Genomic DNA, 15,612 nt, shown 5'->3' on the forward strand with positions numbered 1-15,612 from the left:
TGTCTGGGTCTTAGACTGTCTTCCCCTTTGTTTTTGTACAGTGCCTAGGCCCCACTGTGCTATGTCCGTGACCTAGGTACTCCATAGTCTCTCTTGTTGCTGCTAATGCAATACTTTTGGCTTTGGATGGGGTTTCAAGGAAATAAAAATCTCATCAACTGTCACCCTTATGTTATCTTGTTTTGGGATGGTTGAGAAGGTTCTTGTGAGGCAGGTCCGGCTCTGTCTGGACCCAGGTTTTCCTGATCCCTTCCAATGTGGTTTGAGAGGGGACACTAGATCAGGACTCAGGAGATCAGAGCTCTGTTCCCAGCTTCGCTACTCACCTGCTCTGTGACCTTGGGTGAATTGCCTTATTTCTCAGTATTTCTATTTTCATCTTTTTATCTCTCTTGTCTATTTAAAGGAAGATTGTAAGCTCTTCAGGACAGGCATGGGCTCTTACTATGTGTTTGTACAGCCCCTGACTCAATGGGGCCCTGATGTCAGTGTTGGCTTCTACTGGAATACAAATAAATTATATTTATAATAATTCACTATCTTGGACAATTGGTAGCAAATAAGGGTTATCTCTTTAAAAAAAATAGGAGATAGTCGTTCATATTGTCAGGGCTAGAAATGGCAGATTCCCACTGATGAATAAATGACCCAGTGAATTTCTGAATAATTTAAACATAAACTTTTAAAAAACTATGCTTTATTTAAAAAAGTATTTACCCAGCTCCAGTCCTGAAGTATTGGACTGTAGGACAGTGATCTTATTACAGACCTATTTTAAGCAATGCTAAACTATCTTGGGTCATATTTAGAGGTTTCTAAAATGTATTGTTCTCTTCCTTCACCATTTGGTGCAATATGACCATTAAAACTCATGATAAAAATACATGACAGTTCGGCAATTTTTTTTGCCACATATTTTACACGTCATCCAGTATGCTACATACAGTCTTTGCTTACTCATGGGGATTTATATTGCAATAGAAATACATTGAATATTGCAATTCAAATTAAAAACAAAATTAAATACAAGGGTATGAAGGGGGACACTCACCTTTTCAGTGCCTCCTGTCAGCTGGGTATGGTGCTTCAATATTTTGTTCCTACTTCTGGTGCCGCCTGTAGGTTGTCACCCGCACTGCAAAGGTCTTCAGTGGCTCCCGCCAAGACTCACAGTCAAAAATGTATGAACCGCTTCTAGGATGTAATGAGTTCAACACGCTGTCTGCCCTCACCAGGGTCTTCAGCCCTGGCTCTGGCCCTTTAAATTCAGCCGTGCACTTGGGCTTCTAAACAAGTCTTGTCCCCTTCTCAGGGCTTAGGCCCCTTTCCCAGTGGCTGATGGAGAAACCCAGGCCCACCCACTACTCTGGGTCCCAACCCTGGGACACCATAAACAGCAACCACCAGTTCTTTCTGGCAAATTGTTCCCAGGCTCTGAAGGAAGAAATCAATGAAACAGCTGAATCTGTGTAACTGTAGTGTGTAAAATGCTTTCTGTATCAGCACTTCTCAGCTCCTGTCTCATCTTTTCATAATGCTTTTCAAATTATGGCCTGTGCTCTAAATTACTTCAATCATTCCTCTCAGTGTTATATTGCAGGATCATTCTCATTTATTGTTCCTTTCAGTCTGCATGCACTTGGAAACGAAAAGCATTGTGGATCCAATTAGCTGTTTGGCAGTTGCACTAGATAGGCTTATAAGAAAACCATTTTCGTACTAATATATCAATTGGTTCAAGATAGCTTTAGCCATTAGTTGAGGAGAATGAAACCTTCTGATATACCCAGCTGAGCATTACATGAAAGATATTATGTGGATATAAAAACTGATCAGGCATACTTGGAGAATCTGGATTTCCCCCCCCCCCTTACAAATTTTGCAAAAACTTAAAAACTCTCAAATTACACTAAAAACTATTGTGAGATGAGTTGTCTTAATCTGAGTATGGAGAAATTTGGCCCTGATCCAGAAAGCACTTAAGCACATGAATATAAAATGGTTACCTACCTTTTAGTAACTGTTGTTCTTCGAGATGTGTTGTTCATGTCCATTCAAAGTAGGTGTGTGCGTGCCGCGTGCACGCCAGCCGGAAGATTTTCCACAGCAGTATCCGTAGGGTCGGCCCGGGCGCCCCCTGGAGTGGCGCCACCATGGCGCCCTATAAAGGGGCTCGCTGACCCTCCACTCCCTCAGTTCCTTCTTGCCGGCACTCTGACAGAGGGGCAGAAGGGTGGGTGTTGGAATGGACATGAACAACACATCTCAAAGAACAACAGTTACTAAAAGGTGGGTAACCGTTTTTTCTTCTTCGAGTGGTTGTTCATATCCATTCAAAGTAAGTGACTCACAAGCCTAACCTTAGGAGGTGGGGTCGGAGATCACTGCTGACTGGAGTACTGCACGACCAAAGGCTGCATCATCCCTAGCCTGGTGCGTGATGGCATAGTGAGATGAGAACGTGTGGATGGAGGACCACGTGGCCGCTCTACGAATCTCCTGAGTTGGAACCTGAGCCAGGAACGCCACAGAGGAGGCCTGCGCCCTAGTGGAGTGGGCCGTGACCGAAGGGACAGAGGTCTTAGCTATACGGTAGCATTCCCGGATGCAAGTCACGATCCACGAAGAGATTCACTGAGAGGAGACCAGGAGCCCCTTCATCCTTTCTGCCACTGTGATGAAGAGCTGGGTTGAGCATCTGAACGGCTTGGTATGCTCTATGTAAAAGGCCAAGGCCCTGCAGACATCCAGGGAGTGTAGCCTCCGCTCTTCGCTGGTAGAAAGGTGTACTCCACGGGGGGACTCCAACTCTGCATTGCCAATCAACACGCAATAGTAAGCCGATATGGCCACAACACGTGTTCGGCCATGTTGAAGTTTGTGGAGCTCCTTCCCCAGGACTCAAGATCAGAGTTTTCGGCTCTAGTGGAGGAGGGCAAACTGATCTCTTGAGCCTCCCTCCAGGCCGCCTTAGATGCGGCAGACTCAGCCTTGCGCACCCTGGCCACAGGCCTGGTCATGAGGCGGGGAGCCTGGCTCAAGGTCTCGGGCCTGCCCTATGAGGTCCAGCAGACGATTCAAGACCTCCCCTTCAAAGGGCAGATGCCATTTTCGGAGAAAATGGACAAACGTCTCCATAGCTTAAAGGACTCGAGGGCCACGCTTTGCTTGCTGGTCTTCGTGCTCCCTGCTGTACCTGTCATACAAGACCGCCTTCCTGGTGGAGATAACCTCAGCCCGATGGGTGTCGGAGCTTCAAGCATTAACATCTGAGCCCCGGTACACAGTCTTCTACAAGGACAAGGTCCAACATAGACCTCATCCGGCTTTCCTACCCAAGGTCGTTTCACAGTTCCACATGGGCCAAGATATCTGCGAGGGCGGCTGCCATTCTTGCTGCCGCTGCGGGTAATGTTGGTGGCTCACCCCCGACACCGATCTCCTGCTCCGTGACCGGCTGGAGCAATAGGAGTCTGCCTCTGAGTCTGAGGTCTCTGAGTACTAGGACCTGTGGGGAGCAGTGCCCGGTGCCGAAGGACAGTGGTACCAAGGCAGTGGGGAGCCTCTCATCTGGTCCTGTGCCCCTTCACAGCGCGGTGCGGGGAGGGAGGTGACAGCGTGGCCAGCTTGCCTCTAGATTACACTGGTGGACGGGTCACAGTAGGCAACTCCCTGCGATGCGGGGAGGCCGGTGCCAGGAGACCCATTAGGTCTGAGGCCGCCTCAAACGCCTCCAGCGTTGATGGGGGGCATATGTCTCCGCTGAGGTCCGGGGAATTAGGCTGGTCCAGACTCGACTGCCCTCTCTGCGGTGTGAGAGTCGACGGAACCACAGAGGGCTGCAGCCCAGCCTGTCTGCTTACACCTGCGGACGGCGTCAGCCTCGGATCCTGGTGGGATGACCGATCCCTCACCGGCTTCCTTCTCTTGGCAGGCACCGGTGAAGGTGAGTGGTGCCGCACTGAGGCCGACTTCCTATGACCCAACTCCATCCTGTGCCGGGTTTTCAATGACTTGGGCTGGGCCCTAAGTCCTGATGCCGGTGCCGGGGCACTCCGCATCGAGAACGACGTGCTGGGCCCCGCCTCGGCCAGTTCTGGGTCCGAGGGTGGTCATAGGGCCGCCTCCATCAGGAGGACTCTAAGTCTTTGAGCCCTGTCCTTAAGAGTTTGTGGGCAGAAGCCTCTACAGATAGAGCACCAGTCCTTTCGGTGGCTCTCTCGAAGGCACCTCAAACACGCAGAGTGCGGGTCACTCTTGGGCATGAATTTCCCGCAGTTCTCACAGAGTTTGAGCCCGGGGGACCCAGGCACGCCCCAGAGAGCAACGAAGACTCTTATGGGGGGAACCCCCCAACTCCAAAAACTATATACAAAGATCTAACTAACTATAAAATAACTGAATACATGGACTAAACGGTAAGGATAGGACACTGCCAAAATGCTATGCAAGAGAAGTTCCAGCTAGCTGTCACCGGCGGTAAGAAGAAACTGAGGGGGTGGAGGGTTGGCGGGCCCCTTTATAGGGCACCATGGTGGCGCCACTCCAGGGGATGCCCGGGCCGACCCTATAGACGCTGCTAGGGGAAAATCTTCCAGCTGGCATGCATGCGGCGCATGCACACCTACTTTGAATGGACATGAACAACCACTCGAAGAAGAACTTTAAGTTCTTGAGTAGTCTCATTGACTTCAATGGCACAGTTCACATACTTGAAGTTATGCATATGCTCTTTGCTGGATCAGAGCCTTCTGTAGTAGATGCAATACAGGAAAGTTTATGTTTTCACCTCTCTTACACTTTTTAATTATAGAAGTAAAACGTGCAGAAAATTTAATGGCAGATTAATTTTTTTCCCCAGGCATAGAGATCTTGGTATGGGTGAGGGAATAGGCTTTGTTTTAGTCAGGGCCGGCTCCAGGGGTTTGGCCGCCCTAAGCAGCCAAAAAAAAAAGCCGCGATCACGATCTGCAGCAATTCAGCAGGAGGTCCTTCGCTCCAAGCAGGAGGGACCCTCCGCCGAATTGCCGCCGAATACGTGAAGGTGCCGCCCCTCTCCGGAGTCGCCACTCCAAGCACCTGCTTGATAAGCTGGTGCCTGGGGCTGGCCCTGGTTTTACTCTTATATAATAGCCCTTTCTGAAAGGGTGTACTTGGCCCTTCATAGTCCACCACTGGAGGGCCTACTGCCCGCTTTAGGAAGGAGCTGTGAAGGTGGCTCCCCCAGGCCTACCTAGAAAGGATGCATATAAAATTGCCAGTCAGAGCCCAGCAGGCTCAGATAAAAGGAGCTGCAGGGCCTGAGCAGGTCAGTTCCTGGCTGGGACCCAGAGGAGCAGGGAAGGATGCTCCTAACTGGTCACAGGAGCTCAACAGAGAACTAGAAGATGGATTTTAGTGGCATTGTCATACAGTGAAGATCTGAGAACTTCAGTCCTGATTGGGGTGAAGAGACAGGAGCTATGTGGGAAAAGGCTCAAAGAGTAGCAGCAGCTAACTTATAATTCTGAATATAGTTATATTACATCAGGGTCCCATTTCTCCCCCCCACCTTTTTGTTTTGCTTTGCTTCTTTCAACAACTGGATGCCTAGAGACTAAGGCCTTGTCTACACTATGGAGGGGGGGAGATTGATCTCAGTTATGCAACTTCAGCTATGTGAATAACGTAGCTAAAGTTGACATACTTAGATCTACTTACCGCGGGGTCCACACTACATGATGTTGACTGCAGAGGCTCTCCCATCGACTCCCCTTGTGCTTCTTGTTCAGGTGGAGTACAAGAGTCGATGGGAGAGCAATCGGCAGTCGATTTAGCGAGTCTTCACTAGACCCACTAAATCAGGGGTTCTCAAACTGGGGTCGTGACCACTCAAGGGGTCACGAGGTTATTACCTGGGGGGGGGAAGTCACAAGTTGCCAGCCTCCATCCCAAACCCCACTTTGCCTCCAGTATTTATAATGCTGTTAAATATATTAAAAAGTGTTTTTAATTTATAAGGGGGGGTCACACTCAGGGGCTTGCTGTGTAAAAGAGGTCACCAGGACAAAAGTTTGAGAACCACTGCACTAAATCGACCGTCAATGCATCAATCGCTGTGTATTGAACCCCTGGTAACTGTAGACAAGGCCTAACTCAGTTTATTTATACCTAGCTTGGCTTTCCTCAACCTAGTTGAATAATGTATTTAGTCAATGAGGACTTGCTTTAACTTGCCTTAAAATGAACTGAAATTCAAACAGTGATGGTCATGTTTATAGGGAAGACAACCAGTAAAAGGGAATCATCTAAGGGAAATTATCCTCATCTCCTGGAACTTGCTTCTCTGAGAGGAAACCCAGGGTGAGCTTGTGGTTAAAGCACTACGCTGACTTGGGAAACTGGAAGAACTAGGAAATGACCCACAGAATTCCTATGACACCTTGGGCAAGTCCTAAGAAGCTATGTCTATTTAGCACATCAAAGATAAAGTTAAGAAATAACTTGATCCCAGTCTATAAATAAGTGCATGGGGAGAAGATTTTTGATAAGCGAGTTCTTTAGATAAAGGTAGATCAAGGTCCAAAAGCTGAAGCTTGACAAATTCAGACTAGAAATCAAGTGCATATTTTTAACAATGACAGTAATTAACTATTTGCCAAGGGATGTGGTGGACTCCCCCTCACTGGAAGTCTTTAAATCACCATGGGATAGCTTTCTAAAAGTTAACTTCTGGCTGAGCTAGATCATATGTATTTGATGCAGGAATTATTGGATGAAACTCTCTGCTATGCGGCAGGTCAGATTAGATCATCAGAATGGTCCTTTCTGCCTTAAAATCTATAAATATCATTGTACTCGAGTCACCTCCAATTTCTAAGATGTTTCTCTACACCACAGGGATGCTGTGAAGATAGGTTCATGAGTGTCTGTGAGATGCTCAGAGTTCAAAGTGATGGGAACCATCTAAGTACCTAGAGAGATCCTGTACACAAGACTCACTCATTGTCTAAAATGGCTATTGTATCACAGAGCTGCAGGGTGAAGTATTCCACTCTGCATTCTCCAGATCTCCTGCAAGTCAAAGTAGCAAGGAGGGTTATTTTCAGCAGGTTGGGGTGTGTGTGAAGGGGAAAAAAGGGGGAAGAAATGTTGTATTCACCAATGACTGGTTGGTGCTTTTGTCCTGGTTGGTTAGAGTCTTCCCATTTATATTCTGTGTAAAGAAATGTCTGTGGTAATGCTCTACTGTCATGTGGGACACACAGATTTGGTATCTGGTCCAACAGTTTCTTTCTTGGGAGTGAATTTAGCTCTGTCTCATTTCAAGTTATACAGGGTTCCATTTATATGTGATCATACAGTTCAGACATCCTGAAATATTTATATGGCCAAATGGTAACTAAATGAGTGAGAAGGAACCTTAATGAAAGTGTGTTCAAGAGAGCATTAAACATCAAGGCCAGATAGGAATCATTTAGAATTGTCAAAAGTGTTACAAAGTAGGAGTAATAGGATGAAACCAGGAAAACCTCTGAGTGGATGTTTTATACTAAGGAGACTTACTGAACACAGAGTAGAGTCAGAGAGTCTCCTTAGCGAAGTGGTGAGATCCCATTGTGTGGGGTAGTCAAAGTGGACATAAGAACAGCCATACTAGGTCAGACCAAAGATCCATCTAGCCCAGTATCTTGTCCTTTGTGGCCAATGCCAGGTGCCCCAGAGGGAATGAACAGAACAGGTAAATCATCAAGTGATGCATCCCCTGTTGCCCATTCCTAGCCTCTGGCAAACAGAGGCTAGGGACACCATCCCTACCCATCCTGGCTCATAGCCATTGATGGACCTATCCTCCATGAATTTATCTAGTTCTTTTTTGAACCCTGTTATAGTCTTGGCCTTCACAACACCCTCTGGCAAGGAGTTTCAGAGGTTGAGTGTGCATTGTGTGAAAAAATATTTCCTTGTTTGTTTTAAACCTGATGCCTATTAATTTTATTTGGTGACCCCTAGTTCTTGTGTTATGAGGAGTAAATAACACTTCCTTATTTACTTTCTCCATACTAGTTATGATTTTATAGATCTCAATCATATCTCCCCTTAGGCATCTCATTTCCAAGCTGAAAAGTCCCAGTCTTATTAATCTGTCCTTATATGGCAGCCATTCCATACCCCGAAAAATCTGTGTTGCCCTTTTCTGAACCTCCTCTAATTCCACTGTACCTTTTTTGAGACGGGGTGACCACATCTGCACGCAGTATTCAAGATGTGGGTGTATCCTGGATTTATAGAGCAGCAATGTATTTTGTCTTACTTCTCCCTTTCTTAATGATTCCCAACATCCCCAGTGTGCAGGGAAATGGTCAGAAATATTGCTGGAAACAACTGTGCATAAACAGAGTTATAGCAAATGTGGCTGTGCTCTTAGGGCAGCTCAGTCGTAATCTCAACGCTCCCAAGTACACTCTTATTTCCCAAGGCGGCTCACTTTATTGCTTGGCATCCTGTTCATGGCTTTGCTTCAATTATAGCGCCACTCATTCCTTTCTTGGAGGATTCCTTCTACGGGGCATGGAGAGAAGTGAGGGGTTTGTTAGAATGGGAAAGCTGTGACTTCAAGTAAAGCATCCATTTGAAAAAGAGGAAATCTGCCCAGGTGGTTGCTCAGTGCCTCATAAGCACTCATGAATTCTCTCCTCCCAACATCCCCGTGAGATAGGTGAAAGGGATAATACTTTCCTATGGGGAACTGAGGCACAGGGTAGGTTAAGTGACTTGCCCAAAGTCACACATCAGGTCTGTGGCAGAGCCAGGAACACAACCGAGGTCTCTGGAGCCGCAATCCAGTGCTCTATCTACTGGACCAACCTTCCTACCCCAAACGCGTTTGGATTTTCCTACAAAACAAAAACTTCTCTGATGACTGAACACTTCTTTGTTGGTAAATGAACTGCAGTCACCATGTTTGATCACATTCCAGATGAGCTGCATCATGTAGTGGGTGGTGTCAAATACAAATGGACTCAACTTGGACAGAGATTATTGCTTTATTTTCTATGTACAGGGGAAGGGGAAACCAGTCCCAAATGAGCCCCTGAAAGGTGCTAGACTCCTGTCCCATATGTTCAGAGAAAGTTTTATGGGATCCAAAACCCTTAAAGCCCTTAATATTCTCTTGCAGCACTGCAAGCGTGATAGCATCACCAAGAATAATAATAGCAAAACCAGCCAGCAGAATCCCTTCAGACAATCTGGGCTGTGCGATAGTCACAGGTTGATGCAGTTCAGCTGTGCTTAATGAGATGTGACTTTTCTTAAACTCAAGGGCTCACATACAAAGATACCTTTTCCATAGTGGAGTGCAGAAAAAATATCTATTTGCTTTCAGCCAATCACCCTCGAGAAAGCTCTTATCTTGATAAAATAATATTCCTTCAGACGGAGCTTCTTGTCCTTTGACATCCAGACAGCACAGCTAAGGAAGGAGCACCATGCCCCTGCAGGCTGATATTTTTACACAGATGTTTTCTGATAAAGCCTGTCTGTCCCCTAAATTACAGATCGATCCTGCAGGCTGATGAAAAGGGTGTGGAAAGCCAAAGCATTCAGGTCTCAATGTTCACTCTGCATCCCTGCAAAGCGGCTTTGGCACAGTATGGAGAAATGTACATGGTGCTCAGCGACAGGAGCAAACCTATATGTGAGTGAGCTACCTGGAGTTTGGCATTGGAGAGCAGAGGCGGGAAGGAGGGTGGGGCCGAAGATGGCAAGAGAGGATGTAGAGTATCAGAGGGGTAGCCGTGTTAGTCTGGATCTGTAAAAGCAGCAAAGAATCCTGTGGCACCTTGTAGACAACAGACGTTTTGAAGCATGAGCTTTCGTGGGTGAATACCCACTTCATCAGATGCATGTAGTGGAAATTTCCAGGGGCAGGTATATATATGCAAGCAAGCTAGAGATAACGAGGTTAGTTCAATCAGGGAGGATGAGGCCCTGTTCTAGCAGTTGAGGTGTGAAAACCAAGGGAGGAGAAACTGGTTTTGTAGTTGGCAAGCCATTCACAGTCTTTGTTTAATCCTGAGCTGATGGTGACAAATTTGCAGATGAACTGAACTCAGCAGTTTCTCTTTGAAGTCTGGTCCTGAAGTTTTTTTGCTGCAGGATGGCCACGTTAAGATCTGCTATAGTGTGGCCAGGGAGGTTGAAGTGCTCTCCTACAGGTTTTTGTATATTGCCATTCCTAATATCTGTTTTGTGTCCATTTATCCTTTTCCGTAGAGACTGTCCAGTTTGGCCGATGTACATAGCAGAGGGGCATGTAGGTGTTTCACAGCAACCCAGTGAATGGAAATGGTGTGTGCAGGCAAGCTGACATTCTGCCTGCCCTGCCCTGCAGAGTGAGTTCCTCTGATAAAGCTTCTCCCATCCTGCAAGGCAGGGGGGATTTTAAGTCTCCTGAGACCATGCTAGGCAGAGGATTCTTGCCATGTCACCTGCCTGCAATAGCCATGCCCTTCAGTTTAATGGACTGTAACAAAGCATCACGTTCAGCAGCGGAACAAGGGTCTTACCACTGCTTTCAAGTCCTGGAAGATGGAGTCTTAAATTAGCCTATCTGGCATGATCACTCACAGAAATGTAAACCAAGGCCATGGCTACACTGGCGTTTTACAGCGCTGCAACTTTTTCACGCAGGGGTGTGAAAAAAAACACCCCCTGAGCGCTGCAAGATACAGCGCTGTAAAACGCCAGTGTAAACAGTGCCGCAGCGCTGGGAGCACAGCTCCCAGCGCTGCAAGCTAATCCCCATGAGGAGGTGGAGTAGGTGCAGCGCTGAGAGAGCTCTCTCCCAGCGCTGGCGCTGCGATCACACTTGCACTTCAAAGCTCTGCCGCGGCAGCACTTTGAAGTTTCGAGTGTAGCCATACCCCCAGTGTGACTCCACTGAAGTTGCCAGAGTCACACCGGAGTTATCCTGGTGCAAGTGAAATCAGTGCTCTTTGCCTCAGCAGCTGTTCTTCTGCCTAGTTCTGTATTTTCACAGCCTGATTAAGACATGGATTTTTATCAGCACTTGGTGCCTTTACAGTATTGCTAGTTAGTCCAATAAACCCACTTGGTTCTGACACCACACTTCTTCACCTTAATACTCTCTGATCATAGCTTTTCACATGGAACTTACAGCTTTTCTTCTTCTTTTCACTATGATTCAAGGGGCCAATTCATATGAAACCCTGTGATCCTAGAGAAAGGCTACTTAGGAAAATATATGAAATGTGATTTCTTTGGAAAAAACAGGACTTTGCATCCTTGTATTGCTTCACAGCTACCTAAGACTGGACATGCTCTATGTAGCTTTAAAATCCTAAAGTGAAAGGATTCTTCCTAAATTAGCCCTAGATGGTGCCCTGGTACCTTCCTAGGGAACCACTTAAGCTTTAGGGCACTCTGCTTACATAACCAGAAGGGAGCACGTGGTCCAGGGGTTTAGTTTCACGAATTTCTCTCTACTGCTCTTCAAGGGCCAAAAGCTAATACATATCTATTCTATGGAAAACTGTCTGCTGTCTTGCTGGAACTGTGACAATTCGAGAAGATAATGTGTGGTAATGCCTTGAAGTTGCAAGAGACATGTTATGATTTATAATTTTCCAATTAAGAAAGATGACAATTCCCAGCTCTCTCTCAGTTGCAGTCTCCACAATTGGAAAATTACAATTTACCACCCTTGTTATTGCTAATTGCAGGTAATTTATCTTAACAGCTTGAATGCTGGACTTTGATTAATCAGGCTTTTTAACATTCAGGTGAGGTATAATGGCTGTGAATCCTTTTAAAATAAATCCTTGTTTATGCAATTGTAAATTCATTACTCTCTGCAGGATTTCAATTCCAATTTGATGCTTAGTTCAGACTTATTTGCATTGACTTAAAACCATCAGGATCATATTTAAGAAATATCATTCATGGCTAAATACAGTAGCAAATGGCTTTTCCAGGTGATTATATGCCAAAGTGAATAATAAATACATAAATCCAGTGGTTTTAAGACCAAACCATTGCTAGTATACACCTAATACACCAACTAAGAGACATGGCCTCTTGATAGTTGCTTTTTTCTGATTTGGGCTTTTGGTAAGAAAAATCAGAATAAATAATTATAACCCAAATATCCCCCAGCAGAGCTAGTAAAATCAGATGCAGATCAGTTAAGACAGGCTAAAAATATCAGTGTAGATGTTTGGTGTCAGGCTGGCATCTGGGCTCTGAAACCCAGCAAGTGGGGGTGGGTAGGTTTCCAGCCTGAGCCCACACTATTTTCAGCTCTGTAGAACAAGCCCAACTCAGTTGATCCAGGTTCTGAGACATGCTGCAGTGGGTCTTTTTTGGCAGTGCAGCTGTACCCTTAGAGACCACACAGGCTACTGTAAGACTAGGCTCCTCTAACTTGCATAGGGGCTGGTACCTGTTTGCCTATAGAGTCAGGGAGCCACACGCAGCCTCGTTCCCTCCTCTGATGAGCGGATCTTTGGACTGGAGAGGATCTGGCCCGACATCTTTTGTGACTGCCGCTTGTTATCCCCAGGCCTGCTGTCTAGTTCAAGGTGGCCCAGGAGGCTGGCTGTGTTTTTGAATAGATTTAAATAAAATAAGTTCAAATTTGTATTTTACAAGAAGAGAAGGAGCTTGACAAGGAAGTAAATCTGCCTCCACTTTGTGGAGAGGAAGCTTAAGCCAAAAACCAAACCACAGTAAGAGTGGCATGTTAAAGTTTTTATTGCTAGGTGCTCCCCAATACAACAAACAGTATCAGTAGTGTACACTTTAATGAAAGAAAAATTAGCTTTGTAGAAAAGAAAGCAAAAAGGTACAAGGAGTATCTACATCCGTATTGTATATATGTGAAAGAGAGAGAGAGAGAATTTGACTTCTGGGTAATTCCAGGGAAGCAAACCCATATCCTATTGGTCTGTTTGAGGCTCAGGGATTGTCTGTACACAATCTATATAATGCTAATTTCTTTAGACCTTCAAAAGCCTTGCATAAAAGTAGCAGCAATTCTTTAGAGGCATCAAGTCAATACTTCAGTGGATTAGATTACAAACATCATAATGCAAGACAAACATGATCCTATTTTCTTTTGAGGGTTAATTTACCTACATTCTTGTTGACATCAGGGTCTCCTGAAAGAGATTTGCATTCTAACATTATCTCAGCAATCCTGCACAATTACTACACACATTTCTTAGTCTGTTTCCAAAATGTGATCCATGGAGTCCTAATATATTTCATTGTGTTTTTAGTGCTACAGATTCACTGTTTAACAAAACAGTTTGCTCAGACAGGACAAAAATTGCACATCAAACTTTAGTAAACTATTAAAAAACCTAAAGATGTTTGTAATTGACAATGGCTTTTCTTAAAGTTTTTTTTTAAAAAGAAATTAGACCAACAATTCACCTACAGTAGTTTAGTTAGCTTCAATTTCTGTTCTATGCATATGATATAGCATGTACATGTATCTAATTACATCTCTCTTTTATCTTGGCTATTAGTGTAAATATTTCATACATAAAATACTATCAAGAATTCAACTTTTAATAAATATCTTTAGTTCTCAATCCTATATACAAGTACTTTACAGCACGCAGGGAGAGCATGACTGGATGAACTGAGAAAGATGGTTACTGACATAAATTACTAGCAATTATTGCAGTCAAATGCATTGTGGTTGTTGAGATTTCAAGGTGAACCATGCTGAAAAATAACTCTCTCTTGCCTTTAAATCAATGCTTTAATTAGGAAAAACATCCATTTTAAATCTTGCCACAGCTACTACTTATTAGTGCCTACTCTAACTCTGTGATGCTCTTTCAGCTTCAGAAGCTAACAGCTCATCCAGAAAACACAACTCACATTTGTCTTGTGAACAATACAGTACTTATAACACATACACAGTTACTTTTTTCACTTACTACACTAGTCTGTCCCTCTTAGGCAAAAGGAGAATTCAAAGAAGGTACTGCTAGTTCTAGACCTAAGCAATGCCTGCTAAGTAGAGGGTGTTAGCATTGATTTCACTGGCACATTTTGTCAGTTTCTTCTGCCTGTGATTAAAATTGTTATGCTGCTGAACAGGTTTTTTAATTGGTAGTGATGAGTAGCTTTGGACTGGTAAGATGGCACTCTCTTCTTCCCCCCACCCCTCAAAAAACATCACGTTGTTGATATTAAAAATAAAGATCTTCCTAAGGTCAGTAGCTGTAATCTATATTAAAATGGAGCTCTTCTTTTTATTAAAATGCTGCTTTGAAAATCAATTCCCGGAATGTAAGGAAGGCAGTACTCAATGGCAGGCACCTAGTAAATGTCCAGAAATGTAACATAGGTAAACAATTGTTTGACAACACAAAACTCTTAAAAATAATACTGATTTTCTGCAATATACAGTATATACACAACAGCTGAAAATTTGCTCATACAATATTTGTTTATATAGATAAATTAGCAATATAAGTCTTATGGATTCTGTTGTTCCCCGCAAAAATATTTTGTGAAAGTGTAAACTTTTGGTACCGCTTGTGTTGGTGGTGGTGTTTTCCCCCACCCCCTACATGTGATCTTTTAAAAATAAAAACAAACGATTAGCTGATGTGCAAAATAGGCTCTGGCCACTTTTTCTATACTAGAGAATGACCACCACACTCAGCAACTTTCTTTCACTGATGTGAATATTCTTTGGTGCTTTCCTCCTCCCTTGCATTCAAGCTAACCACATAATGAAGTGTAGGACGATGGCAGCAACTAGAAAGTGAACCAGCACTTTGTTTTTTATTTACAACTAAAATGATCTGTAGAGAGTTCTGCTTCTGGAAAGCAGCATGCACCATGGTGTCCTGAACAAAAGATTTCTGTTACTATCCTCCTTTTTGCATTCACTTTTATCTTTCCACCGTGGATGATCTCAAAGCATGTCTCTTTTCAACATGCTTCTCATTTTTCCTTGAGGTTTTAGCTGGAGAAAGAGCACCTGCAGAAGTGTTGTTAACTGCTACCCATGGGAACAATGTCTGCCAAGGCTGATGCATTATGGGGACAGATTGCCAATCTTGGTAGATGACTGATATGGCATTGCAATCAGCCTAGAAGTCTGACTTCCTGCTTGGTAAGCTCTCCTCTGGGGTAACTCAGCACCTTTGGACTTACTATTTGATGTAGAAACAAGTACATCTATGTCATCTTCCATAGGCATCCTGCCTACAGAACTTCTGTTCTCATCAGCGACCTCTGCGTGCTGAGGTACTAAAGATGTCGGCATCGCCAAGGCCCTAGGTAGGTCACTAGGATGGAACATCACTTCCTCTTTGGTTTCAGCAGCTTCAGTAAGGTAAGGTGGCGGGAGGGTGCTGCTGCGCTTGCTACAAGACTCACAGCACAGCTTGTTATAGCCAGGGATGGAGCAATAGCGTGCGAGCACTTCCATTTGACAGAATATTGACTTGTCTCCCAGGCAGGGCTCGTCTGCAAAACAAGCACAATATTGACTGTAAACCTGGGGAAAGCATGCAAGGCAGCATTTCAAAAGTTCAGAGGCCAAAGCCTACATTTTGAAAAGTGACTGATGACCGGGGG

At 44.7% G+C, this 15,612-nt stretch overlaps 1 protein-coding gene across 1 annotated transcript in view; it reads right to left on the reverse strand.

The window, feature by feature from the left end:
* Window positions 1–12,753: 12,753 nt before the first annotated feature.
* Window positions 12,754–15,612, reverse strand: part of ADAMTS3 (ADAM metallopeptidase with thrombospondin type 1 motif 3) — a 201,513-nt gene continuing 198,654 nt past the window's right edge. Inside the window, exon 22 of the mRNA XM_030565196.1 lies at window positions 12,754–15,501. Within this exon, the coding sequence (XP_030421056.1) occupies window positions 15,068–15,501 (434 nt within the window). The 3' untranslated portion in view covers window positions 12,754–15,067. The remainder of the gene's footprint in view (window positions 15,502–15,612) is intronic.

This window comes from Gopherus evgoodei, chromosome 5 (assembly GCF_007399415.2).
Source record: "Gopherus evgoodei ecotype Sinaloan lineage chromosome 5, rGopEvg1_v1.p, whole genome shotgun sequence".
Classification (NCBI taxonomy): domain Eukaryota; kingdom Metazoa; phylum Chordata; order Testudines; family Testudinidae; genus Gopherus; species Gopherus evgoodei.